The sequence below is a fragment of the Vanessa tameamea genome, chromosome 15 (genome assembly GCF_037043105.1).
Source record: "Vanessa tameamea isolate UH-Manoa-2023 chromosome 15, ilVanTame1 primary haplotype, whole genome shotgun sequence".
NCBI lineage: Eukaryota > Metazoa > Arthropoda > Insecta > Lepidoptera > Nymphalidae > Vanessa > Vanessa tameamea.
The window spans coordinates 8,219,102-8,245,196 of NC_087323.1; the positions used below are offsets into that span (position 1 = coordinate 8,219,102).

At 29.9% G+C, this 26,095-nt stretch overlaps 2 protein-coding genes across 2 annotated transcripts; both read right to left on the reverse strand.

Annotated features, from left to right (window-relative positions):
* Positions 1–926: 926 nt before the first annotated feature.
* Positions 927–10,767, reverse strand: LOC113399652 (putative uncharacterized protein DDB_G0282133). Its single transcript, XM_026638830.2, has 2 exons — positions 10,573–10,767; positions 927–4,222 (listed from the first exon to the last, which is right to left on the reverse strand). Exons 1-2 carry the CDS (start codon positions 10,591–10,593, stop codon positions 956–958), a joined length of 3,288 nt encoding a protein of 1,095 aa, XP_026494615.2. The 5' UTR covers positions 10,594–10,767; the 3' UTR covers positions 927–955.
* A 4,764-nt stretch (positions 10,768–15,531) lies between these two features.
* Positions 15,532–24,681, reverse strand: LOC113399653 (uncharacterized). The gene is made up of 3 exons (XM_026638831.2): positions 24,588–24,681; positions 24,343–24,394; positions 15,532–17,888 (listed from the first exon to the last, which is right to left on the reverse strand). Exons 2-3 carry the CDS (start codon positions 24,358–24,360, stop codon positions 15,627–15,629), a joined length of 2,280 nt encoding a protein of 759 aa, XP_026494616.1. The 5' UTR covers positions 24,361–24,394; positions 24,588–24,681; the 3' UTR covers positions 15,532–15,626.
* Between the last annotated feature and the right edge of the window lie 1,414 nt (positions 24,682–26,095).

Consider the following 26,095-nt stretch of genomic DNA (forward strand, 5'->3'; position numbering starts at 1 on the left):
AGCGCTATATATAAGTAAAATATTCATCAAAACATACCTATTTTATGTTTGTAGCTTTTATACTTAAATCTAAATCTCTATAATATATCGTTAATTTTAAATATTGTCATCACAAAATATTTGTTACGTTCAAATGATGTAACAATGATCTTAGGAGTATTAATCTTTATAATTGACCATTAGAATTAAGTGAAATCTAAGAAATATATACAAGAGAAAATGATGAACGTGCTGTCATGTTTTTCAGCCTGCGCGAGCGCAGCTATTAGCTAACGATTAATATCTTGCGTGATATATGGGAAAGTATATGTGTATTAATTGAATTAATTATTCTACTAAAACTGATATTATGAAGTATGATTAATTGTTGTTTAGATTGATTAAATTATAATAAAATAGCCAATAGTGATTTAATATTTTTAATATTAATAACGACTTAATATAAAAATTAACGTATAACAATTTAATTCATCACAATAACAATTAAAATATATTTTATACATTAATCATTTTAAATATTTACATTATGGTAAAATTAACATTCATTTTTTTTATAAATTTATTATACCTAAACTTACATTCTACTTATTTACATTAAAAAACCGCGTCGATAAACGATAAATGCCATTATGAATTGCTAATATTATATTTGTAGCACCAAATAGCTATTTAAATTAACAATATATTAAAATGCTTTAAATTCTTTTGTTTAAGTAAAAAAAATTGCAATTATATAACAGTGATAACTTCACAAAAACATTTTATAGATTTGCACTACTATTTATTATAAAACATTTCTTTCAATTCATGTTTACTGAAATTTGGTACAAAACTTCAAGTCCTAATCATTATTTTAGTAAAACGTAAATATGAGTTAAAATATTCATAATAAAGACAATAGAAATACAGATAAAATGGATAGTTTTTTAGAAAATCTTATTATATAAATAAAGAATTAGACTGTCTCTTCTTCATTTAATGTATCTGATTTATCCTCTGCCATCAAATGTACATGTTTTAAATGTGTCGTCTTTATATCATCTTCTATAGAAGTACCAGCTTCATATAAAGGTTCAGTTTTAAAAACTCTTAGCATTTTAGGTTTTATCACTCTTCGTCGTCGGCTTTTTTCCACTTTCTGTACTTGGCGATGACGTGAAGAGTGAGGAGGAGGGGGCTTAAGAAGTGGGTACGGTTCCTCAAATTCTGACTTAGGATATTTCCGTTTATAGGAATAACGACTAGAGTATGTACTCATCTGTCTATGCCTGTCTCCTGAACCTCTATGACCAGAACTAATAAGGGCATTTTTTGGTCTATCGTCGTCTGAATTCGATGAATTACTATCCTCTGCCGATTCAGAACCATCAGATATTATTTCTCCAGCAACTACATCGTCTTGTTCTATAACTGCTCCTATTGGATGATTATTCGAAGAGTCTGCTATTTGAATGTTTTCTGGTTCTTCTTCGCTTCGTGAATATTTAACACCTTGGTAAGGAGGTCGCCCACTATTATAAACGTCAAAAAAGGAATTACTAAATGAATTAAGACCATTATTAAGGGCCATAGCGTTATGATTGTTTTTGAGCTGAAGAAGTTCCTGTAATTGCGAAATATCCAGTTTCATAGGTAAAGGCTTATTAATTTCCCGAAATGATGTCATCTGACTCTCATCAATGGCCGTTTTTCCTTTTAACATATCTGCAACTAATTTGAGATCAACGTTGAATGGATTAGCAACTTTAAAACCATTTATTGTTGATATTAAATTACCAGACTGCGAATCAGTATCAGGTCTGTTAATTTTAAAGTTAGTTGGTTTATTATTTGACATCAATTTACTAAGAATTTCTGCTGTAACATCTATGTGATGATTATCTACATTTTGATTGATTCGTACAGGCAAAGGTGATGGAATATTACTTTGATCAAAGTTGTTGTTACGAAGATATTGCGAATTAGAATTTAAGCTTTGTGTTAAGCGGTACGGTATGTCATTAAATTTTAATATATTGGCAATATCGGATGATATTTGCGAGTTCTGTAAACCTTGTTGATTAATATTTCCTGATGATTGAGCATTATCTTGATTGTTTGATATCTGCTTTGCAAAGTTTTGTGTCGCTTCGTCTACAAAACGTTTATTTCCTGACCCAAGATTATAAAACGATTCGGCCAATTGATGCTTTCCATATTCTAATTGTTTAAGTTTATCCAAACTTATATAATCATCTGGTTTTGATTTAATCGTATAAATATTGTTTTTATCTCCGTAAAATGAATCACCCGGCCTTGAATACTGTTTAAAGTTTTGTTCATCGGTATCTTTATTGTGTCCGTAAAAATTAAATCTGTTACTTGTATCAGTATCAGTCTTTGCAGATGAATCTGAATTTTGAACAACGTTGGACATGTCAATAGAAACGATATTTTTTAAAGCTTTATCGTGGTCAAAAGGTTGTTTCGTTCTACTATCTAAAGTGTCCCTAGAATTTATGTAATAAAATGGTGTTGACGTAACGGATTCTGATTGTGAATTTCCATAAACATTAGAATTATACAATTTGTTATTTTGTTTTATGTTATCATTATTATAATACGAATTGACACCAAACGAATTGCTTAAACCATTATTGTTATATTGAGAATTTGATATATATTTACCAGCTTCTAGTTGTTGTTTGTACTTTTCGTGTGCTTTTGCAGCTGCTCTAGCAAAATCTTCTGATTCTAATTTATTTTCCGTTACAGCCTTAGCATTTGGTTCATAATTATAAGGTTTGCTAGAGTCCATTTGGAAACTCACTTGGCTTACCGCGCCGGAATCCGGTTGCACACTATGTATTTGATATTTAAAATAATTATTTTTAGTAGATATATCTGGCTCATATGATTTTTTATCAGACAATTTCCATCCATAGTCACCATGTGAATAAACTTCTGATTTACTTGTCTCTGGTTCAGAATCCCTACTTTGACTTTTAATGTTACTATAAAATTGATAATCAGGTTGAATATAATTTAAATATACATTATTGGCGGAGGGCATACTGCCGATACGATGTGTATCACTATTAGATCCTTCTGAGTTTGTTTCTTGTCTGTCTTTCTGGTTATTATTGTATCTTAAATTTTGATATTGTGTTTGCAGATACTCATTTTCTGATTTCGACAATGCGTTATAGCCAGTATTCATAGAATTTTGCCACGATTCGGAATAAGTCGATATAGTAGGTGTGACTGTTGATGGTGTATAATCATTTTGATTTTGATATTGATTTTGAATATTTGTGGGATATCTTACTCCTATGGCGGAATTGTCATAATGATCAATTTGCCTCCTTTTATTTATATCATTATTGGTTTCATAGTTGCTACCTATAGTAGTTACTCTGTTATTATTGTAATCCAAAACTCCTGATTGAGTATTTGTGTTAGGAGAAGACATATACTGTTGCACATTTTGAGGGCTAGATAGGTAAATCGGAGACGAACTTGATACATAGGTATTTACAGGAGTCCCTAAGTACTGAGTATTTGGTAATGGGGTAGACATATAGGGTGGAATGGGTGTACTATGTGCATTATCCAAACTATATAAATTCGGGTTACTGTACTGAAATGAATTTATATTCGATTGATAAACTGGTGTATATGCTTTCGGTTCGAGAGACGATATCTGATTAGATTGTTGATTTATATCATAATTCGAAGGTTGAATTGTCGAATATTGATACTGCGGTTGTGGGGTAGCTGAATAGGGTGACGCTGAAACTGGAGTACTTAACTGTTGTTGCTGGTTGTATGGACTTTCTGCACGCATTCGTTGCAAGAAATCTTCAGGTGGTAGGGAATATTGCATAGCCGTATACTGGTTACTAGCTCCAGTTTCACTGTCTTGGGTGTTGCTATCTTGAGATGGCGTATCTTCCTCCTGTTGTTGTTGAAATGGATTTTTTATCCTGTAAACTTTTCTACCTTTACTACGATCTCCTCGGTTATAATCCCCATTGTTCTCGTCGCTTAAGTATTGTACACCAACAGAAGTCATTGGTTGATTGTGTTGTTCTCTTTGCATAATATTAGTATTATAACCGGTAACAGCTTCAGTTTGAGCATCATTATTAGAGTATTGTTGAAGCCGATAAAAATCTTGGTCACTGAGTCCATCTTGACAGCAAACTTTATTGATAATCAAAATGGTGACTAGTAGCCATATCTGAAACAGATATAAAAAAATCAAAGACAGTTATTATTAAAAAATAATACTCATTGATAACAATTTAATAACTTAGGTACTTAATGCGCAAAACATCATTTGATGGTCCTACTAACCACGCACTACTAAGTTAGACTAAAATTAAAAATATATTTATTTGAATAGTAATACTAATAAAATAATAAAGGAAAGTACAATTTGGTGCAAAAAAAGTTTACATCACAAAAGTAACTCATCAAGAATAATTAAAAGATGACAAACAATATACAATACTGTTCTTTAAGTAAAATACCTGTATAAATCCTACTAACTTATTAAATACATGCATATATAACTAATACAAAAATAATAAATAAGTAAACGAAAACATTTAAACTTTCTACTTTTTTAACATAATCAGTTTCACTTATGTTACTTATAAAGTAAAACTATAAATATATTAAATCATTTAACGTTAATCAAAGATCATTATCAAGGCAACATACATCAGGTGAAACTACTGAAAAACAACATATTTCCTTAAGCGCCCATTAGTTACGGTGTTCATGAAGAAAGCGAAAGGGCAAACGATAACCTTCGAGAATCGCACGGCTAGTATAGAATAATAAATACTTCCTTTAAAGTAACATTATCGATGGCTGAAGACATCGTGAGAATTACCGAAGATCTATGGGCGTCTCTGTACGAAGAATATATTATTATTAAGTGTGTGTAGTCTTCTCTACGAACATTGTGTATTTAAGAATATTTAACGTTGTATATTTTCTTCATTACTTAGATTCGTGTTTTAATGTGAAAGTTATGTCATAATATTTAATAAATTTCTCATAATATATAATATTTAATAAATCACGCTCGTTTATGCGTGATTAAACATATAAATTTCAAATTATATGTAGCTGTTAGTAAGTCTATTACGTTATGAATGACTAATTTTAAGATAAAACGGTTTTTTTATGTAATATTTTTTCCATTCATCTAAGAAGAAAATCTTGGTCTTAAGTGTCTTGACAAATATGCTAATCTTAAAAATATTGTAAAGAGAAATTTAGTATGCATGCTGTTGCTCGATTAAGCTCAAACGCGGGATAAATGACAAGTAATTGTTTTGAGAAATGTTTTCGTGGAACATGGGATGCCTTTTTCATTTATAATAAATACTCAAATTAGTTTTACACGAAGTGTCATGGCTTTTATCTGTGTAATACACATGACTCATGAAATAGAAAGATTGAGACCCAATAGGAGTGTATCATTGATATTGAAGAGTTCCACTAGTTGATTTGGTGAAGGAGCCAAGACATGGACTGCCTTTATCAAATTAACTCGATACTGACAATTTACTGTTTTGTCATCAAATTATATTTGATTAAATTGAGCTCATGAAACATAGAAGTAAAGCTAATATAGAACATGTTCAGATCGATATATGTAAACTATCCTTTACCAAAAATATGTTAAAATTAAAATATAAGACAAAAAAACTTCAATATTAAAAATGCCCTCACGTTCTACTCTGTTATATTAATAAACAACAACTGATTACAGCAACGAGGTCTTAGAGTATTTATTTGAAACCTATAAATACATTATTCAAATACTTAATTAGTAATGTAGAAACTGAAAATCATAAATAATATTAACAGTAACTATACTCGGTAACCGAATCGAATAATCGATGTAAATGTTTTCCTTTCATTCGATACATCCCACAATATATTTCCCATAGAAAGTACAAAGGTTAAATCCGCTAGCCTATTGAAGGATAAACAATGTCCGGAGTCAAAGGGCGTTGCGACGAGTGGATCTGATAGATACACTATGTCGAAGCGTTTCTCTAGCCGCTGCTGGCAGAACTGGTCACGACCGGGAAAGCGTATACAATTTAAACTTATAATAATTTATATTTTACGAGAATATAAAATTCACGCTTGTCACTTCTATATAGTCTTAATTTGTGCGACTGAAAATGCGGAGCGAAGCTACCTTATGTTATAATATTAGTCGCATCTTCTGGTATAAGTTTGCATATTGGTTTGGTAGATTTTTAGTAGAGATCGGTTAGGCATTACAAATAAAATAGTATTCAGCATTCATCTTATTTAGGAATTTGTCTATTTAAATATTAAAAAGTATTTATTTAATTTATACTTATGGAACTTTATTAGATTTATGAAATATTTAAAAACACAGCGTTTATAAGTTTTTGAGTTAGTAGATGCTCGCCTCTCACTATTATATTATAGATTTAATAATTTGATAAATGAAATCTGAAATATTTCTCTTAGAATATTTTGTACAATTTAAATAAATGATTAACGTAAACGCAAATAAATATAAAATACTTCGGTTCTTCTGTTTTTATGTGTGATGTTTATATTTTACTATAGAAGTATTCTATAAAAATATAAACATCACGCATCATACATCTTAAATCTTAAATAATTTGTACACCAGCTGTTTGTTTTATACCATTTAATTGAATTTCTTATTTTTCTTTATGAAATATATTAAATATTTAACGTTTCTACATCGTATAATATTTAGTTTTGAAGACCCTGTCTTGAAAATATACGTACTGAATTCTTAAATCACGCACATACGATTAGGGAAATATTTATATACATACATATTGATATCTACTTATGGGCTAATATTATTAATGGTGATAATATAACAAAAAAAACATCCAGGACTCATCACGGGAATCGTACAAGGATCTTATTTGAGCCTACTATTTTTCGTTATATAAAACATGTTGCTCGATTTCGTAAATAAAAAAAAAATTATGCACAGCGCAAAAACATTGAGCAAAATTTTAGCTTAATTAGCTTTTCTTATTTCTGATATGAAGGTAATGGAACAATAATGTATAATATAATTAAATAATTTTAGCCTACATTTTTACAACCTTGTCCCTGAATATCCCGCTGATCGCTTAACGATTTACTTGTATATTTTTTTTTTTTTATTTGATCATTGAAACACATAACACTAAGCCAGCTTACTAATCATAAGCTATTAAAAAAAATCCATCATTTATAAACTCTTACGCAAATATGAATAACAAAATAACGATCTATGGGATGGAAAATAAATTATGTATGAATATTGCATAATATATAGTATCTAGTTTAAAATCCATGACATGATATGATCTCTATTTCTTAAGAAAGTTATGACACTGACATAGAATCATGTCGAGACTAACATAATGTGGAAAATTTGAAATTGAATCTTTTAATTTTAAATAATAATAAAATATCGACAAAATATTAGGAAAAAACGCACTTTTTTAGTACAATAATAGCTTACCATATAGGTATGTTAATATCGATATTTAATTCTAACTTTGTAATTTTCAACATTTTCTATCATTTTTATTAATTCAATTGTTTTATATTTTTCATGTACATTCTAAATGTCATAACTAAAAAAATACTAAAAGACCACTAAAAGTGTTTCATATAATGATATAAACTGAGTCTGTATTGTGTTCACTTAAAATAAAATAAAAGATAAAAACTAGTTTTAGTAGAGACATCTGAGAACAATGCACTGTTATATAAAAACTAAGATTTATAGCGTTGTCCCTAATCGGGACAAGTCATTATACCTAATTTGGTAAGTTACATAATGGAAACTCGTAATCTAGTGAAAGTAAGTGCATCAATTTTCCACGTGGATATCAAGATATAAATGGTAAAATACTTTAAAGAAAATAATAATAAACTATGTTACAGTGTATATTTAACTTGAGCCTTGATTAATTGATCCTTAATACTAACGGAACCATTGTATATTATATCGGCCGGTTGAAATAATAATTTTATTTACTTGACCTACACAGCGACACCTACCGGGTCCAATTCTAACCAGCCAGGTAACACACTATAAATCAGAAGGAGTTCAGTTAAATACTTACTACTATACTTATACATACGTATAAAATTATTATATATATTATTAGAAAATTGCTTAAATTGTTAAAAACTCTGAAAATTGTTACGTACGTATATATTAAAAGTAATATAAAAGATAAAACTACTCACTTATATTGTGTATTAAAGTTTTTTGGAGCTAAATGTCTTTTATATTTTAATATGAATTATATAAAATCATTTATATAGTATAATATTATAAAGACATAATTTATAGAAAATCAAGTTAAAACACCTTATAGGACTGACAAAGACATTTACATATTAACGTCAATTGAATGAACAGTTAAAGATAAAACAGGTATCAAATAAATATCTCCAGTGATACTTCGGAAACAGCTTTGTGTATATCATTAGTGTCGACTTGTTCCTTTACATTGCAAATAAGTAAACATTATCTATTTTGCAATCATTGATAAAGATAGGGCAGACAAGTCGTGACGTAATTTGACTTTACTATCGAACTAAATTATATATTGTTTAAACAAATAAACACTACCAGTATCCAACGGAAATTTTCCAAAAATATACATTTATCATGATATTTTATATAATATTATTAATAAATTGATTTATTGAAACAAAAATAATTAGGGAAATCGATTGGAAAGTCCCTTATATAACACACTCCAATGACTTACATTAACAACCTGTAAATTTCCCACTGCTGGGCTAAGGCGTCCTCTCCCTTTGGGGAGAAGGTTTTTGGAGCATATTCCACCACGCTGCTCCAATGCGGGTTGTTGGAATACACATGTGGCAGAATTTCGTTGAAATTAGACACAAGCAGGTTTCCTCACGATGTTTTCCTTCACCGCCGAGCACGGGATGAATTATAAACACAAATTAAGCACATGAAAATTCAGTGGTGCTTGCCTGGGTTTGAACCTGAAAACATCGGTTAAGATGCACGCGTTCTAACCACTGGGCCATCTCGGCTCTCACTCCAATGACTTGACAATTTTTATTGGTTCGACCCAGGCACTACTGATCTGATACTGAATACTGATTGTATTTAACTCACATGACTGTATTTTTAGATGTTTAAAAGGGTAAAAACTGAGTTTCTTGCCGGTTCTTCTCGGTAGAGTCTACATTCCGATCCAGTGGTAGCTTTACTTAATATAGTTTTTTAAATGACTATTCAAAAGTGCTTGTAAAAGCCTACTGGAATAAAGTATATTTTGATTTTGATGTTTATTTTGCAGCCTAATAAACTAACCACTAAGTCAATAGGACAGTTATTGATACAATATGTGTGGTAGTCCTTCAATTACTACTACAAACTTACAGTTATACTGGTTCATACTTCCGAAGAAAACACTGTCGTTTTACTTAATAATGAGATGACTTGATAACTTGATAATTATGTCCACTTTAGTATCCGTCTATTGTTCTTTACTTTCCGCTCCGAATTAGATAAAATAAACTCGCTAATGAATACAATTACTTTTAAACAGCTTTCTGAGATTAGTATGATATTGACTTCCCTGTTTAATTTGTACTGAATGTTGAGAAACGTTTTGAATTATTATTTTTATTTAAATTGTCCAAAAAGGTTTTATATATTTTATTGAATTTACAATTTAAGTATACAACGTACGTCACTAATTTTTCGAACTCTACGTCTCGATATAGTTTCCGAAGTATTGTTCTACATTGATATCCAAGCACTTTAGTCATTAAAATACAGAATTGTTTCTTTAGATAAAAAAGAAAAGAAATTGCTTTATTATTAAGTATTAGAGATTTTATGATAATCAAATAAAACATTTTTTTAATTAGTTTCATAGAGAAATGGTGCTAACAATATTGCTACAATTCCATAGCGGTCATATACTGTAATTATTTTTAAATTGTAAATCTTTTAATAGATATACAATTTTTATAATTAATATGTACACTTTCTAAATAACGAACTTACGTATGATATACTTTGAAGAGTAATTTTCAGAACAATCCTGTTAATGTTAGTAATTAAATACATTTAAATTTGTTATCCTGGCGTTTATAAATATCAGTAAATATATATAATATACTAAGTTTAAAAGCTATATATACAATCCAACATTAATCGTTGTTACAATGTATCTTATTAATTTACATTTTCAAATTGAATTCAATATTACACAACTAGCGCTAGAAATTTAATAAACACGTCATATATTATTAATAATATATAATATAATCAAGTACGACTTTTGACTCGTTAGCATAAATTTCTTGCTAAAAATAAAATAATTTTAAATATATTATTTTTATTTACATTTTATTTATTACAAAATGTATCGATTTGTCATCATGGGTTATGGTAAAACCATCAATTAAAAACATATTAAAGTCTATAAATTAATTGATACATCGACTACTTTTAAAATAAATTGATAAAACAAAAGTTCAGTTACTAACCGTTTGCATTTTAGTCTTCATTTTGAACGCTTGATTTAATTTAAGAGCACCAACAAGCACAGTTTTTATTTTAAATGATATAATCACAACATTTTACACATACACTAAAATCCTTGCACTTAAATTGCGGTGATGTAGTTTTAAATTGTCAAGGGTTTGTTATGTTGCCTTAGCAGTGGTGAAATGAAGTTCAAGGATAGGTAATCTTAGGTTTATATACGGGGGTAGCGGAGCGTGGTAATGCGTTTGTGTGCAACGGTGGGTGCATAAAGATAAATGCAAGTGACTGCACACAAGCGTATCGACAACAGCTTCTCAAAGTTTAGAGATATTAAATACTATAGATTATTTTTATTTATTCCGGTGTAAAATGTCTTAACATTTAGAATGTTGATAATAAGTATGGTTATTTTCAAACAAACCTTTATTTGACATAATTTAATATCAAAAGTTATTACCTATAGTGTATTAATATTTTTTGTAATACAATTTGACCAAACTTCCTAGCTGTTATACTGTTCCCATAATCAGTTTCTGTTATATAATATGAAAACATGCAAAGTTTTAGAAACACTGACCTAATTTATCGGCAATGTCTAGCAAACGTCCAGCATACCCTTCTCCTCTTCAACGCTTTCAGTATTTCTATATCTATAAATTAGTATCAATTTATGTCTTGTTATAACTTTATAAAGACAATTGAATAAATGAAGAAAGTTATCATTCAAGCAACTTACTCGATTGTATGCTTACGCAACTTATATAATCATTATATTAATTATACTTATTTAGTAATATTTTACGAATAAAAATTAATTTATTTTACTATTTTAATACGTTGTTCCAATATTTCGAGACATTCTAAGTAACATTATAAGAGAAAATATTAACGAAGAAAACGTAATATAAGACACACACCACAAACTCTCGTAAAACATTTTCCAGATATATAATGTCGCCATTACACTTAGGAACAATGTCAAACTTCATTATCAGTAATAATACCCAACGGCTACAGGCAGTCCAATAACAGTGATCAAAATCAAATTGATTAACGATCACTTCCTAGTACAAACTTACGATTAACTTAATCATACGATCAGTGACGCTTTATAGTGCTTAAAAGCGCTTTAGTTAAATTGCTTCAAAAAACGACCAGTGTTATTACAGCGCTATTATTTCAACAATACTAACGCCTTAGGAGGAACACACCTGCCCCTTGTTTATGAGTTTGATGGTTATAGATATTCCTTGGGCGTCTTTCTAATAAATGAATAGGCACAGAAAATAGCTTGCTTTCTAAGCTTGCCCGATAGGCTCTTGTTAAATAAATGACATTGCAAATATGCTACAATAAAGATAACGTTCTGAACATAACTGGCAAAGGTCTTACAAGTACACAGGCCAATACATTGCGTTAATTAACTTGACAGATAACATAGAACAAATAAAACGCTACGTGTTACACGTAACGAGCCAACTTATATTTATTTTGGGCTGTATTATTTCTGCCATGGGAATTGTTTTTTTTTTTTGTAGACGTTCTCGAAAACGTATTTTTTTTATAAATCATTGCTATTAATATATAGTGTTTTTAAAAGAAAATAAAGCTTTTTTTCTACTCTAAATCGGATTCGGATGTTATTCTGAGAAATTGTCTACGGCAAATTGGTTTTGGCCTTCAAAACATAAACAGCGCAAATAAGACAGTTAACCTTAAGTAACCTTATATGAATAATAATACCATACATTAAATTAATATATATTTTCATTATTGCCGGTATTATTAAAAAAAAAAAATTATAAATATTAGTTGTAATAAATTTATTCGAAATGTGAATAGTCCAATCGTAAGTTTTATATAAATAGCAACATGACACATAAAAATTCAAGTACTGGGTAGGGCTGTTTTCTCTCTCGCTGTTCCCTTCCGCATTTTCTTCGATACCGGCTCCGTACCAGACCGAGCCGGAATAGGAAAAGTTGGGACACGTGTTATTCCGGTAGCCTGTTACAAAATATATGTGACACACGGTCGCTTTGATCAAACAAGACTTCAATAGATATATATACTTCGATATAATTCGATATATATTTATTTCTTTTCCTCAATTATATTCCGAAAGCGACTTGAAAATTTCCGATCTTGAAAAAGGCAAGATTTTTCAACGTTCAATATGCAAATTTTTAAGGGTAAAACTATAAAGATAATCCGGTCCGAGAAAGACGCCGATGGCACATACCTACGCCTATAGATCTTCATAATGTAGGAAACGTAAATCTTATATTATAGGTATTTTCACCGGGTCTAAGATCCTTCCAGTTTTCCTGTAATTGCTCGTCGATTAAACTAAAACCCAGTAATACATTGACGATTACACCTAATAAAACTTTACTGGTTGCATGGATTTGTATGAGATGTACTAATTGAAATCCGAATACAAATCCATGCAACCAGTAATGATTTCGAATTCAGATAAAAAAATATTTTCGAATCATTCGTGTAGAGATGCTATATAAATATAACAGGCGCTCGACGTTCGGTAAGCTTGTATGTAGTTAAAAAACTATAGGAATTGAAATAAATTAATCAATTACATAACCAATACAGGATGTCTAACAACAGGAACTGTATGTATTGCCATAATTTCTTTATTTGGATTATCAGGATAAATAATGTATTTAGTAACTATTAATTCTTTGAAGTATTAATGAAGTATTCTTCATAAAGCGATGTTTTTTTAATATTCCATAATTTTATCAAAGTCATTAAATTGAATACTATTTATTAATATTATAAATATATAAGCTATATTTACTCGTCGTAACAACATATATAAAATTTCATAGATAATCGGTCAATCACTAAACGAAAATCTTCATAATAATGTTTTAAGAGATCAAAGGACTGTTTATATAGATCCGGCGAAAGTCTATCTCTATTATTCAAAGAACTTAGGAATGATTATAAAATCTTTCATTGTTTCGAAACAGCGATATCATGAGAATATTAGACGCAACATATATTACAGTTCAAAGATCAAAGTTCAAAGTGCAATTGTTTCAAACGCCCTTTGCATTGAGGGAAATATTGGCCTTAAGCTATGAACATGTTACTTACAAATTTATTCTTCTTCAGTACATTTTTATTTGGTCAAGTAGCTAGCTTATACTTGTAGGGCTGCAGATCCTGAGATCCCGAGTTCTTATCTCGCGTCGAGCAAAATGATATTGAATTTTGCCATCTAGAAAATAGTCAGTAGTAGCCAAAGGTTAAGATGTAGTCCTTACATACCCGTAACTCAGAATGCACGATTATTATTCGTAGCCTGCTATTATAGATCGATGTCTGGTACTAAGTCTTTCAGTCTGTTGCTCTTCCACCCCTAAACCGCCGAATCAAAGTGAATTTGATGAAATTTGGTATGAAGATTATTTATGCCTGAACTAAGCCGCGACAACATCATTGTCAACCTAAAACGAAGATATAAAAAACGAAATATAAGTACGTATAAGTCCTCTTTTATTACGATTTATAATATACTCACTGCTCAGTGATAAATACACATATATTTATGGACAACGAATTGATACAATCTATCCTATATATATCTATACTATATATAATATATACGACAGTATAACGATGTTATTGCAACGCAACGTTTTCATACAAAAATATATTCGTTAACATCATTTTATTTAGTTGTAATCTAGATCATTTATTCGTTATTAATTTTATTATATGAAGGCAGACTTGCCAATAACCCATCACTGAATGACATCAAAAGTACACTTAGATAGCCCGTACATTTTGGACGTACGAAATAGTTTGCATATGAGAATAAAAAATAATTTTATCTTATGACAAAAGTTAGGAGCCTTTTCTGTTGTAACGTATCAAGTGTACTGCATGCTGTGAAACTGTAGTATCGATACAGTAATTATTTTTCCTTATAATTAAGTGTATATTAGACCATTGCTTTTTTTAAGTCATAGAAATACAAATGCTGGACTTCCCCTAATTTTTAATTGATTTCAATGCTTATACCAAATGGTAATCATGTATTAAATTATTTACATTATGGTCAACTTAATTTTTGAAGTTATTATTTCCAAGCAGCATCATTGAAAATTTAGGGATTATTAATGTACATGTTTAATTGTATTCTGGTGATTATTTTTATGATTATTTTGTTATATTTATTTAAATACACGAAACCTTTTTATTTTTTTCATATACTCTTATAATTCTATTCTATGATATGTTCATGATTTATGCTGTTTATTTAATTGAATAAATTCAGAGGTATTAAGAATAAAGTCAGCTTAAAGATATTTATTTCAACAACATAATTTGTATACACAAAATTGAGTCTAAAATTAACAAACATAATTATTACAAGGACATAATAAGTAACATGTTTCACTTAAATATCTAAAAAAATATTGCACTTAAAAACAGCCGAATTCTAGCTGATAATTGAAAATATTACAGTTTTATAGGATTTTATTCTAAATAATTGGAAGTATTATAAGCAATAAATAGGTAATTATGGCAACAATTAAATGTTAGGGAAATTATTGGTAACACAATCAACAATAGCTTTTATATTTTATATAAGTTGTAAATAGAGCAAGGACATATTAGAAATGGAACGTATCATACGCAGCTACTGTGTAGAAATAACCTATATATTATATTATATTCGTGCTATCGCGAGTTCGCCCTATTTATAATAATTGGGCCTTAAGTTTAAACAAAGTTGCCTTTGTTGTGTTCATGAGCTAACTGAAAAGTAAGATCGTGATTAAAATACGAATGTAATATACAAATAGAAAATTTAAACCGCGAAAAATTTAAAATGTTCAATTGTGTATAAACTTAATACATCGTTTTGTGTAAAGTTAAAATTAAAGAATAAAACGAAATATTAAAACTTTTTTTTTTAAATTAATCCTTCGTCATCCTTTAAATTCATTTCTTCATATTTGCAAAACGTTAACAGTAGATTCATTAATACTTTTTATAATTTATTAAGAAGATAACAAAATTACGATGACTTTTTCTTTTCGCTTCTTTCATTTGTTTTTCTTGATGGTATTTTTGATGAAGCTTCGGTCTTCATTGGGGTCTTTACCATTCTTTTTGGGTGTGCATGATAATTCCTAGGATATGATGGTTTACTTGCTATTGGTTGTACGTATTGACTACTTACAGTATAATCACTTTCAGAATTGGAATCAGTGTATTGACCAGCTTGCAAATAATGCAACGATTGAGAGTTAACATATGACACTTTCTCATTGTTTGGATTTTTCAAAACTGTCTGTGGTACCATAACATTAAACTGAGATTGATATTTGGCTGAAGGCATTGGAGTAACGTAGCTTACTGTCTGAATACTTGATTGCGAAGGTTTTGAGTTTGAGTTGTAAGAATAAGGTAGGACGGTAGCAATTGTGTGATCTTTGCTGGGATAGTTTTCAGAAAGAACGTATGTTTTAGAATCTTCAACTTTTTCATTTTGGTAAACATATTGTTGGGGTGCGCTAGATCCAGTGTTGTCTTGGTATTGTTCAGTATGTATTAGTTTAGATGGGAGTATAGAAACGGAATTCTTCTGTCCGGTTTGTGTTGAATAATATTCTGGTGAAGTACTATAAGCAGGAAGTGACGCAGTATCATATCCGGAGGATCCTGATTGTTTTGAATAATCAACGTTTTGTTGAGTTAGGTCATAACCGTTACTTTCCGAATTAGCAGATACATATTGAGATACATCTGGCTGAACTGAAACCTGTGCAGCATTTTGGGTATCATATTCCACTGAGGCTTCTTCAGCTTGTTGGCTGCTAGAATACTGTGGGGTTCCATATTCAATACTTGCTGAAGAATCATCTGAGTTTGGCTTTTGTTGAGATACTGATTGATCGTATTCGTTAGAAATAGAACCCGACTGTGGATTCTGTTGATATTGAGGTTGAATATAATAAGAACGCATTTTAACTTCCGTTTGAGGAACGTAACGATATTCATATTCATACTGTTGTTGAGGTTGTTGTTGTCGTTGATAATGCTGTTGTGAGACTGAACTTTGGTAAAGTGATTGGGGTTGAGAGACTAGATATTTTTGCTGTGTATAAGTCAAAGGATATCTTGCCATTACTGGTTTTACTGCAGAATATTGAATACCAGAATAATCTGCTTGAGTATATGTAGGTTTGACATAAGGATTCGAGTAATGTTGTGGCCTGGTCTCAGGCGCAGATACGGATTGGCTTTGATAAGACATTATCTGTGGTGCAGATGAAAATCCATTTTTCTTGAAATATTGATTAACCAATTCTTGGAGGTTTACGCTGTTTAAATGTTGCGATAGAGGATAATTTTTTGGTAAATCGGGATACAATTCAGCTGTTGGATTTTTCAAGTAAGAACTGGGGACCCTTAAGACTAATACAGGTACAATTCCTTTGTTTTGATTTAAGTACGAATTCTGATTACGCAAATGATCTTGAGTCAAACCAGCATTCTGGTAATAAGGATTATTAAGAAGCTGCGTGGGATTAATAAAGTAATTAGGCATCACTGTGGGGAATTGTCCACTTAAGCCTGAAAATTCTTGACCATTGTAAGTTGTGTATAATGTTTGAGCGGCTTTTCCACTGGAGTAACCTATTGAAGGTGTTTCTAAAGTCTTTTCGTAATTATCCTTAAATTCAACAGCAGGTTTTTTGTATTCATAAGAAGTTTGTTCGTCCTTTAAAGGAACCAATTCATAGGCCTGTGAAGGCTGGATTTCAACATTTGTAGAAGAAGATGAGTATTTTGAGCTTGACAAGGAACTATATTTACTGTCGTGTGAATTTTGATTTGCTGGTAAATCTTCTTGTGAATAAGGATAAATCATAAATTTCCCTTTGTCTTGATTTGATTTACCAAAGTAAGTGTAACTATAGCCATTGTTAGTTTTATATCCATAACCAAGATTAGCATCGATAGTACGTTTGCCTTTTGATTTCGAATCCGTATCATTTACGATTTCAATTGCAATAACAGCCGGAAATGGTGGTTTTTGTTGTGATGATGAATTTTCTTTATTATTGCCTTCCACTTTAGTTTCCGGTTCTTTCTTTTCACTTTCCACTGGAACATCTGATTTTACGCCAAATTTTTCTTCAACTTCTCTCAAAAAATTTTTTTCATCATTTGTCAGAGCTTCAGCCTTTTTATCCTTTACATTTGACTCATTTTTGAATTTTTTCGGATCTGGAGCTGCTATAGCTGCTGTCAGCGCCAGACAAAAAAATACCTGAAATCAAGAAAAGTTTTCATTAACTATATTTTACATATTCTTGATTAAAGTATCTAAATATATTTTTAACATTACTAAATAAAAAGTAAGTTGTATATTGCTTATATGATCGGAGGTTAGGTACAGACAATCTTTACTTTTTACAATACAGCGTAATAATATAGAAAAAACAAGTAATAAAGAAAACGACTCATAATAATGATTAGGTTAATACATAAGATGACCATAAAGTATACGAGACATAAATAAACTTGGTTTATACTTTACGTTTACATAACAACTATGTTCTTAAACATCTGCAAATCCTCCGACACATCATGTTAGCTTTCCATGACCTCGACGCATAAATTTATCGCTCAATTAAAAATTATATAAATTTCACTATTATTCCATGAATAATCCAACTATGATGCAACAAGTTCAACTTATTAATTATGTATTATTAATGTAAACATAGCGGAAAGAAAGATCCATTATTAATTATTGATGTTCCGGTAATGTGTTGCTCAACTTTATATTTCCGCGATAATATACTAACTTTTACATGGTATCGCCCTCATCACAAATACAACCGCTAAATAGCAATTATTGTGTTCTGGTTTGAAGAGACAGTGAACCAGTGTTACAGGCACAAGGGACTTCGCATCTTAGTTCCAAGGTTATTGACTTATTGGCTATGTAAGGGATCGTTAATATTTTCTACATCGCCAGTATGGGGGCAATGGTGACCACTTAACATACTTTTTTACTTTCTGGTTAAATATATTTCACTAAATATTTTTTCATAAAAAAAAAACTGCTAACGAACACTACTCGTGAAACAAATTACAACTATAAAATTAACACAAATATTTAAATGATAAAATATCAAGCTCGGACATTTAATTTTATCTAAATATAAAAACAGTCACAGTATACACACACAGTCACATTATAACATACTTTTGTTCAATTAAAAATAATTAATGCTTCAAACTACAAACAAACAATTATTAACAAGCTTTCGCTGAAACACGTACAAATTGTCATAATCTGACTGCACGCATGCAAAGATGAAGCGCGTTACGTGTTGTTGAAGTAACGCGAGACGAAAGTGAGAACAGTGGATTTAATCGACAATAAAAAGAGAAAGTCAAATTGCGTCCAATGGGATTGCTAAATATCAACCAACATTTTCCGCTCTATAATCCTGACGATTTGATTAAAAATAACTTAGTAATAATTTTATCGTCGAATTTATAATTTCATGTATTTATTATATAAGAGTAATTTAAACGCGTGGAATGTTTGCAGGATTACTAGAATTTTCCCGTTGATTCGTAATTACGATTCTGTGGCCGATACAATGACCTCACTCTCCCCGCTTTTATTCAGCGAAAACAATAAAACTGGGTGATAAAAATATCATCTAGCATGTTTCTCTAAAAATAACAAATGCTTTCTATTATTTTATAGTTTTGTCCAATTGTAATACTAAATTTAAAAAATAATAATTTGTATAGTATAATTATAACGAAATTCTGCCACATGTGTATCCACCAACCCGCATTAGGGTAGCGTGGTGGAATATGCTCCAAACCTTCTCCTCAATGGGAGAAGAGGCTAAATTGAAAGGAGAAATTTAAAGGCTGTTAATGTAATATTATGTAAATTATAAAATATCATGAAGTCATTAACATTCGGAACACACAATTTAATTAAACGTATGTAAAACCTTTTTGGGATTGAATGACCCATAAGATTCGATAATCTGTGGTTTGACTAACATTTGATTAGCTCTATAACAATCACCTACAACAAATGATAATAAAACAAATAATGATTACAATATAACTGATCACGAAATACAAGTCGAAATGTATTCGATAAATAAATGACCCAGCTATAGCAACGCGTGCGCAATCATGATGACTTGTAAAAGTGATTTTAGTCCGGATTTAGGTCAGATTATGACATTAGTGAAGACTGCCTAACATAACTTTGTGTTAGAAGATTGCTTCGCATATTTGCGATAACTTCACATTATGAAATGAGGAACTTGTTCAATGTGTCAAATAACAAATATAGTCATATTAATTGAAAATAGATAGCATAAGTAATCACCATCAGTGTATTTGCTTGTCAACCTATACCTTATTTATTTATTTAGCAATAAACACGACTACCTAAGCTACGTTTTCCTCAACAGTTCACTAGTTCACAAAAATATTTTAAAGTACTTAGCATCTATTTTAATCTTTATCTTTATTTATTCGACAACTATCTACGTTTATTAAATAAACAACTTTTTAAATGAATTTATAAAAAACCAAGAACGACACAAATTATTGCAAAATCAATAATTTAACTATGTTTTAAAAAAGGGTTTGCCGGTCGCACGTGACTTTCAGATGATTAAGCGCTCGACGATGAATTTTAATAACCGTATATTTTAATAGTAGGGTACTATTAAAATCGTAAGAGAATTATTATCTAAGATCTTACGAATCGTCAGTTTTAATGAAATTGTTGTATAATATATAATGTATAAACCTACAATGTTTATAGAATATATTCAACGCATAACGTAAATAGTATTGAGACGATAGAGAAATTTGATTCCTTCCTTATTAATATAAATTAATAAACAATAATACACTACAGTATTGACATGTAAGCGTCCCGCTTGACAAAGGTCTAACTCTAATCTAATGATGGAGCTGAAGGTATTAAGCTTATTACACTTCAGTACTCCACTGATTACTTTAAAATTCGCTCGATGGCGTTTAAACCAGCGATCATTTTTATTAAATCCACTTGTTCTATACACTGGGCTAACTAGCTTCTAACTAACAAGTAATGAGTTATGTACGGTCTTTTTTAAAATAAATAAATAAGTAAAATCTGAATTTTTGATAAATATTAGATATTTTGAAAGCGATTCTTAATATGGCATTCTGTCTCAAAAAGGTTTTTTATTGTATTCCCCAATACATTAATTAATCTAAATAATTATAAAGAGACTTAAAATACTTTAAATAGCGTTCATAATGGTTTACTTCCTTGAAGAAGTTTTAAAAATTTATTTAGTACTTTTTTATTACTAAAAACAGAAAATACTATAGTTACAATAACTGTGTAAACAAACATCTTTCTATATCGTGATAACATTCAATATACATTTGATTGATTGATTGATTGAGTCGTATGATTATTTTTATGGTAGAACGATTAACGTTATTTATTAACATACATATATCTCATATATATGCACAATTACACGATTATAACAGAAATTGCTAGTCTTTAGAAATTGGTCAAATACACGAATGGTAATATTTCATCTAAATATTTGCATTAGGATTTTTTTACTATCAAAACGGCCTGTAAAGACTAATTTAGAAACAGAGAAAAATAACGTTACAAATGTATTTCTTAATGAAAAACATTTTTTTTCTTTTTTTAGGCCATTATTCCTAGACTGTAATTGCTATAAATATCGTAAGAAAAACAAGATATTTTAATTACAGTTTCGTTTAGATATCTAAATGTCTAAAATAGCAATTAAGTCAATAAAAATGTTAAGCTTAAGTGAGAACAAGAATATTAAACATCATTATGTATTTCTATGAATGCAACGGGAAAGTGTGTTCATAATAACGAGTATAGATAAAAGAATGGGTACATTGCAAAAGAGAGTTAGGTATTACAGTGCATACTAAAATCTAGGCAACAATACGTACGTTCTCGATCATTTGCCAAATAACTGTTAACATACCGCTATGTCTTTTGTTATAAAAAACAAATAAAATTAAACGAAATATGTGATTATTAGGTTACAAACCAAACTGTCCAACACAAGTTTTAGTAACGATATATTATCACTGTATTATATGCAAAAAAATGTGCTGTTAATGATTTTATTAAGAAAAAAGTGTTTTATATTATATTGTGTGACTATAATATATATTAAAATATAATTTAATTACCTACTAAAATATGTATATATGTATAAAATATGTTTGTAATTAAATTTAATTGCGCATAATCCGTGTAAATTTTTTAACAAATTCTTACTTAGTGTATTAGTACTTTGCATAGTTATTTCTATTATATTTTTATAATTGGAGTTGAAGTGTAATAAGTATTTGATGAATTATCTTATATTTCTTTATGATTTTCTGCGACGCGAGTTTTTAAGGCGCCACACACAAAATGTAACAAAGTAAAGAGAGTAAATAAAATGGTTTATTATTATAATGATCGATTGCTTTAACTTCTCCTTTTCGTATTATTTGATGTTAAACAATAGATCAGTTAATAGTACATGTCCACTTAAAACTCTTTTCTTGTTAGATGTTTATATACAAAACAAAAGTGATGTATTATTAATGCGCAGACGCAAAGATATACTTTTTATTTTATTATATCGATCGCAACGGGAATCTCAATTAACAAAAACCACTAAACAGCTTATGAACAAACTGGAAACTATTCCATCACACACATGATCCGATAGAATGAGATCCAACACGACAAGAGAGTCGCAGACCAATGGCTTTTCGTGCTTTTCGAAGCCCGCAAGTGTTCACTGCTAACTTTACCAAGACAGGAAACAACGTAACATTTTAGATTAGCTTTTAAAGTTGCCCCTAGACCAACGATGACGTCACTGTACTTATATCGAAACCTCACAATAATTACTTGAGGTTAATAGACTATAATATCCGAGGTTGTAAAATTATAAAATCTATAATATATTTTTTTTACACAAAATATTTTTCATAATAACAAACTTTTTTTTAATAATCCAAAATGAGGTCGGATCGAACATTGATTCACAATATAAAAAAAAAACCTAAATTTGTATATTTGAATTTTTTTATAATTTCTCTTTTATTGGGTAACCTTTTAGTTTAGCAAATAGAAAGTATTATACCGTGTGATTTTATGTTTTATTCAAACAAAAGTATTCGAAGAATAGCGCCTCTCGTTTCAAATTCCAAATTTTATATGGCCAATGATGTAATTCTGGTAATTTCACAAAGCAACAATACTTTCATATAAATTAAATTATATCGAATTAATATTTTTTGTTTTTGATAAGAAGAAAATGTATTTATAAGTAGACAGAGAAAAAAATGCCCCAACTAATTATGTGGTCACCAGCACAGATAAAATTTTAAACATTTGGCCTGTAGTTATACTGGCTCACTCATCCTTCAAACCAGATCACAATAGTACTGTGTTGCTGTTAGGCGGTATGGCACAAAGCCCTACCACCAAGTAAACTACACTTAACGTTTATAAGTTTATAGCTAAATAACTACTAGAAAAAGGCATACGAGTAGAACATAATAGAAATTAGAAAGCAATGTTATTAAAAAAATATATACCTATTTAGACGTTATAAAATATCAATTTGCCGTCTGCTTTTCTAGCGACGTTTTGAAAAATTATAACAGGATGTTATATAAATTTGTATAGTAAATTGGCATGTCTTGAGAATTACTGGATTAATAATAACTATTGACATAATACTTTTAAGCATTTATCATAAATGTTATTTGGAACAAATTGCTTTGTTAGGTCAGGTTAGGTACAGGTAATATCTCTTTTGATATTATGAGAAATGACTTGATTATATAAATATATCTAGTTCAATTCTTAATCCAACGCAATATCAACGAAGTCAAAGGGAGAAGAGTTTAGCGTCTCTTCTTCTCCAGTGACGATATGTACTAGACCAGCAAAATCTCAAGAGAATCAAGTGAAATTGACAGCTTACAACGGTCACACTGAGCTAACGACTTATCTGCAGCGTACGAGAAGTATTGAAAATTTTATTACCACGCTTCTCCAATGCCAATTGGTGGAATTTCTTATCGTTAACGATGCAAGGAAGCTTTGATTAAAATTCACGTATTTTAATTTCGGTTCCATCTCGGCTCTGAGAATCGATGAATGACTTGTAATAGTGGTCATAATAGCAATTATTTAATATGATTAAATGAAATATTGTTATTGCATATATATATTACTGCTTAGAAAGATCTTTGCTTTTAAGAACTGCAATGAAATTGTAATATCTCATTATTATTCATATTTAATCTATTATCTATATATAAATAGTTAAGACAAAACCTTTTAGCTTTTCCTGTTTAATTTGTCGACTAATTTTCTCGTTCTGTTTTTCAAAATTGTAGTAGAAAAAAAATATTCGAAATATGCAAATTAATATATTCGTTCCTCTAATTTCCAGTAATGACATTGGTCGAATTTCGACCATCGAGCGAATCCTGATAAATAAATAATCAATTCTACGGGAGCCATAAAATAATAATTTAATTTAATTCAACTATAACACAAAAACAACACATTGTTAATGAATCCGATATTATTTAATGCTTTAAAATATTAATAAATTATCTTTCAACTGATTACACTTAAATATACAATAAAAAATATTTACCACTGAAAACCACCGCATTTTCAAACTGCAAAGTATAACGCCGCTCCACTGTCTGTCAAAAGAAAAAAAATCCTTATCAATCACAGCACTACACCTCACAACACAACACTAATCTGCACTTTAAATTGAGACCAAACAAGATACTAACTAGATAGCTTAAAGCATACAAGCCAGAATATGACTTATTACATATTGTTAGATGTCAATATCGTATGAGCTTTTTTTAAGCATTTGGTCAATCGTACCTGTTATCGTGTTCCAGTGGTCGAGTACGTGCAAAGCAATGGGTCTGTGAATCACTATGTTACGTTCTTATATACCTCGGAAGAGTTCGAGATGCGCTGAGACTCTGCTTGTCCGAAAGCACACGGCAACTATGGTTCGTGCGATAAACTTGATTGCACACTTTCACTTAAATATATCCTGTGACTTTAACCAACTTACATAAAAAAGGTATAGAAGAAATATTGGAACTCGTAAATAAACAGATCCTTTTACGGATTTTTTTGTATTAATTTTTAAAAAATAAGACGTGTGTCAAATTCACAAAATATTATTAATTTTGTTTGCACGTAATCGAGGTATCTGTATCGTAAAGTAATTTAAATATAATTTAATAACAAAAAGGTTCATACAATCAATGTTAGTTCTTTTTAACTCTAATATTTTGATTTAAAATATTTATTAAGCCAAATTATTTCATTACAAAATAAAACGTAATATTTTTTTTGGGTTCACCAAAAATGAGCACCGTTATTTGTTGTATGGGCCATAGTGCGCGACCAGTGGCGCTTTCAAGTTATTTGCATAAAAGTAGAAGGAACTGTTTACAACATTTTTTTCAACTAATTTCCTAGACATAACTTACACTGATTGCTTTATTTTCAAAAGATTCACAACGAAAAAAAACACAAAACAATTTAAGCAATCCATCACTGTTATTAGTAAGCATAGCCGGAAAGTTTCGTAATGATTTTATGAAAAATAATGATTTTCAACAACATTAAGACAAAGACAGGAACGAGTTAGTATCAACTGTTTTTTATACATTAATGATATAAATCGCACTTTAAGTTGAGTAGTATATAGTTATATAGCGACATCGTAATGTGAAAATAATGTATTGAATTTTCGCAAGAAATAGTGAATTTATCATACGTTTTCCCTTTCTGCTATAAGCAAAGCACTTATTAGTTCCTATCACCTTTAAACTTATCTAACCTGTGTAATATTTTACGCATCATATGTCCAGGAAGACATTATTTTTTACACTTGACGAAAAGAAAAGGTATTAAATTTCTTTGATTACTGATTTTTCAAAACCAAAACAAACCTTTGTGAACTCTTCTTGGGGAGCATTCATTCAATTAGCCCAATTAGCATTTCTTCTGCCCAACAATTCTGCTCATCGATGCTGTTAATCAGGCCCATCCTAACACAGGGTTCAGGGGGTACAAGTAACCCGCGTACAAATAACGCCGCGCGTTGGGGTGTGCCTCGCCGATATAGTCAAGTCTTTAACCATCTGTGAGGCCAAGGTCCCAGAAGGTCTCTGAAAACCTTCTATTTCTGGAGGTTAGAAAACACTGCGCACTCGGACGCTTGTTAGCTTTACGAAGGTGCTGGTAGCCCATATACCCGAATCTCATCCTACACTTAATAAAAACAAAAACTGCATTTTTAGTCTAGTGATTGCCTTATAAAGCAGACCTCTAGAGTCTTCTTCTTCTCGAGATTCTGGGCTTAAAACTCG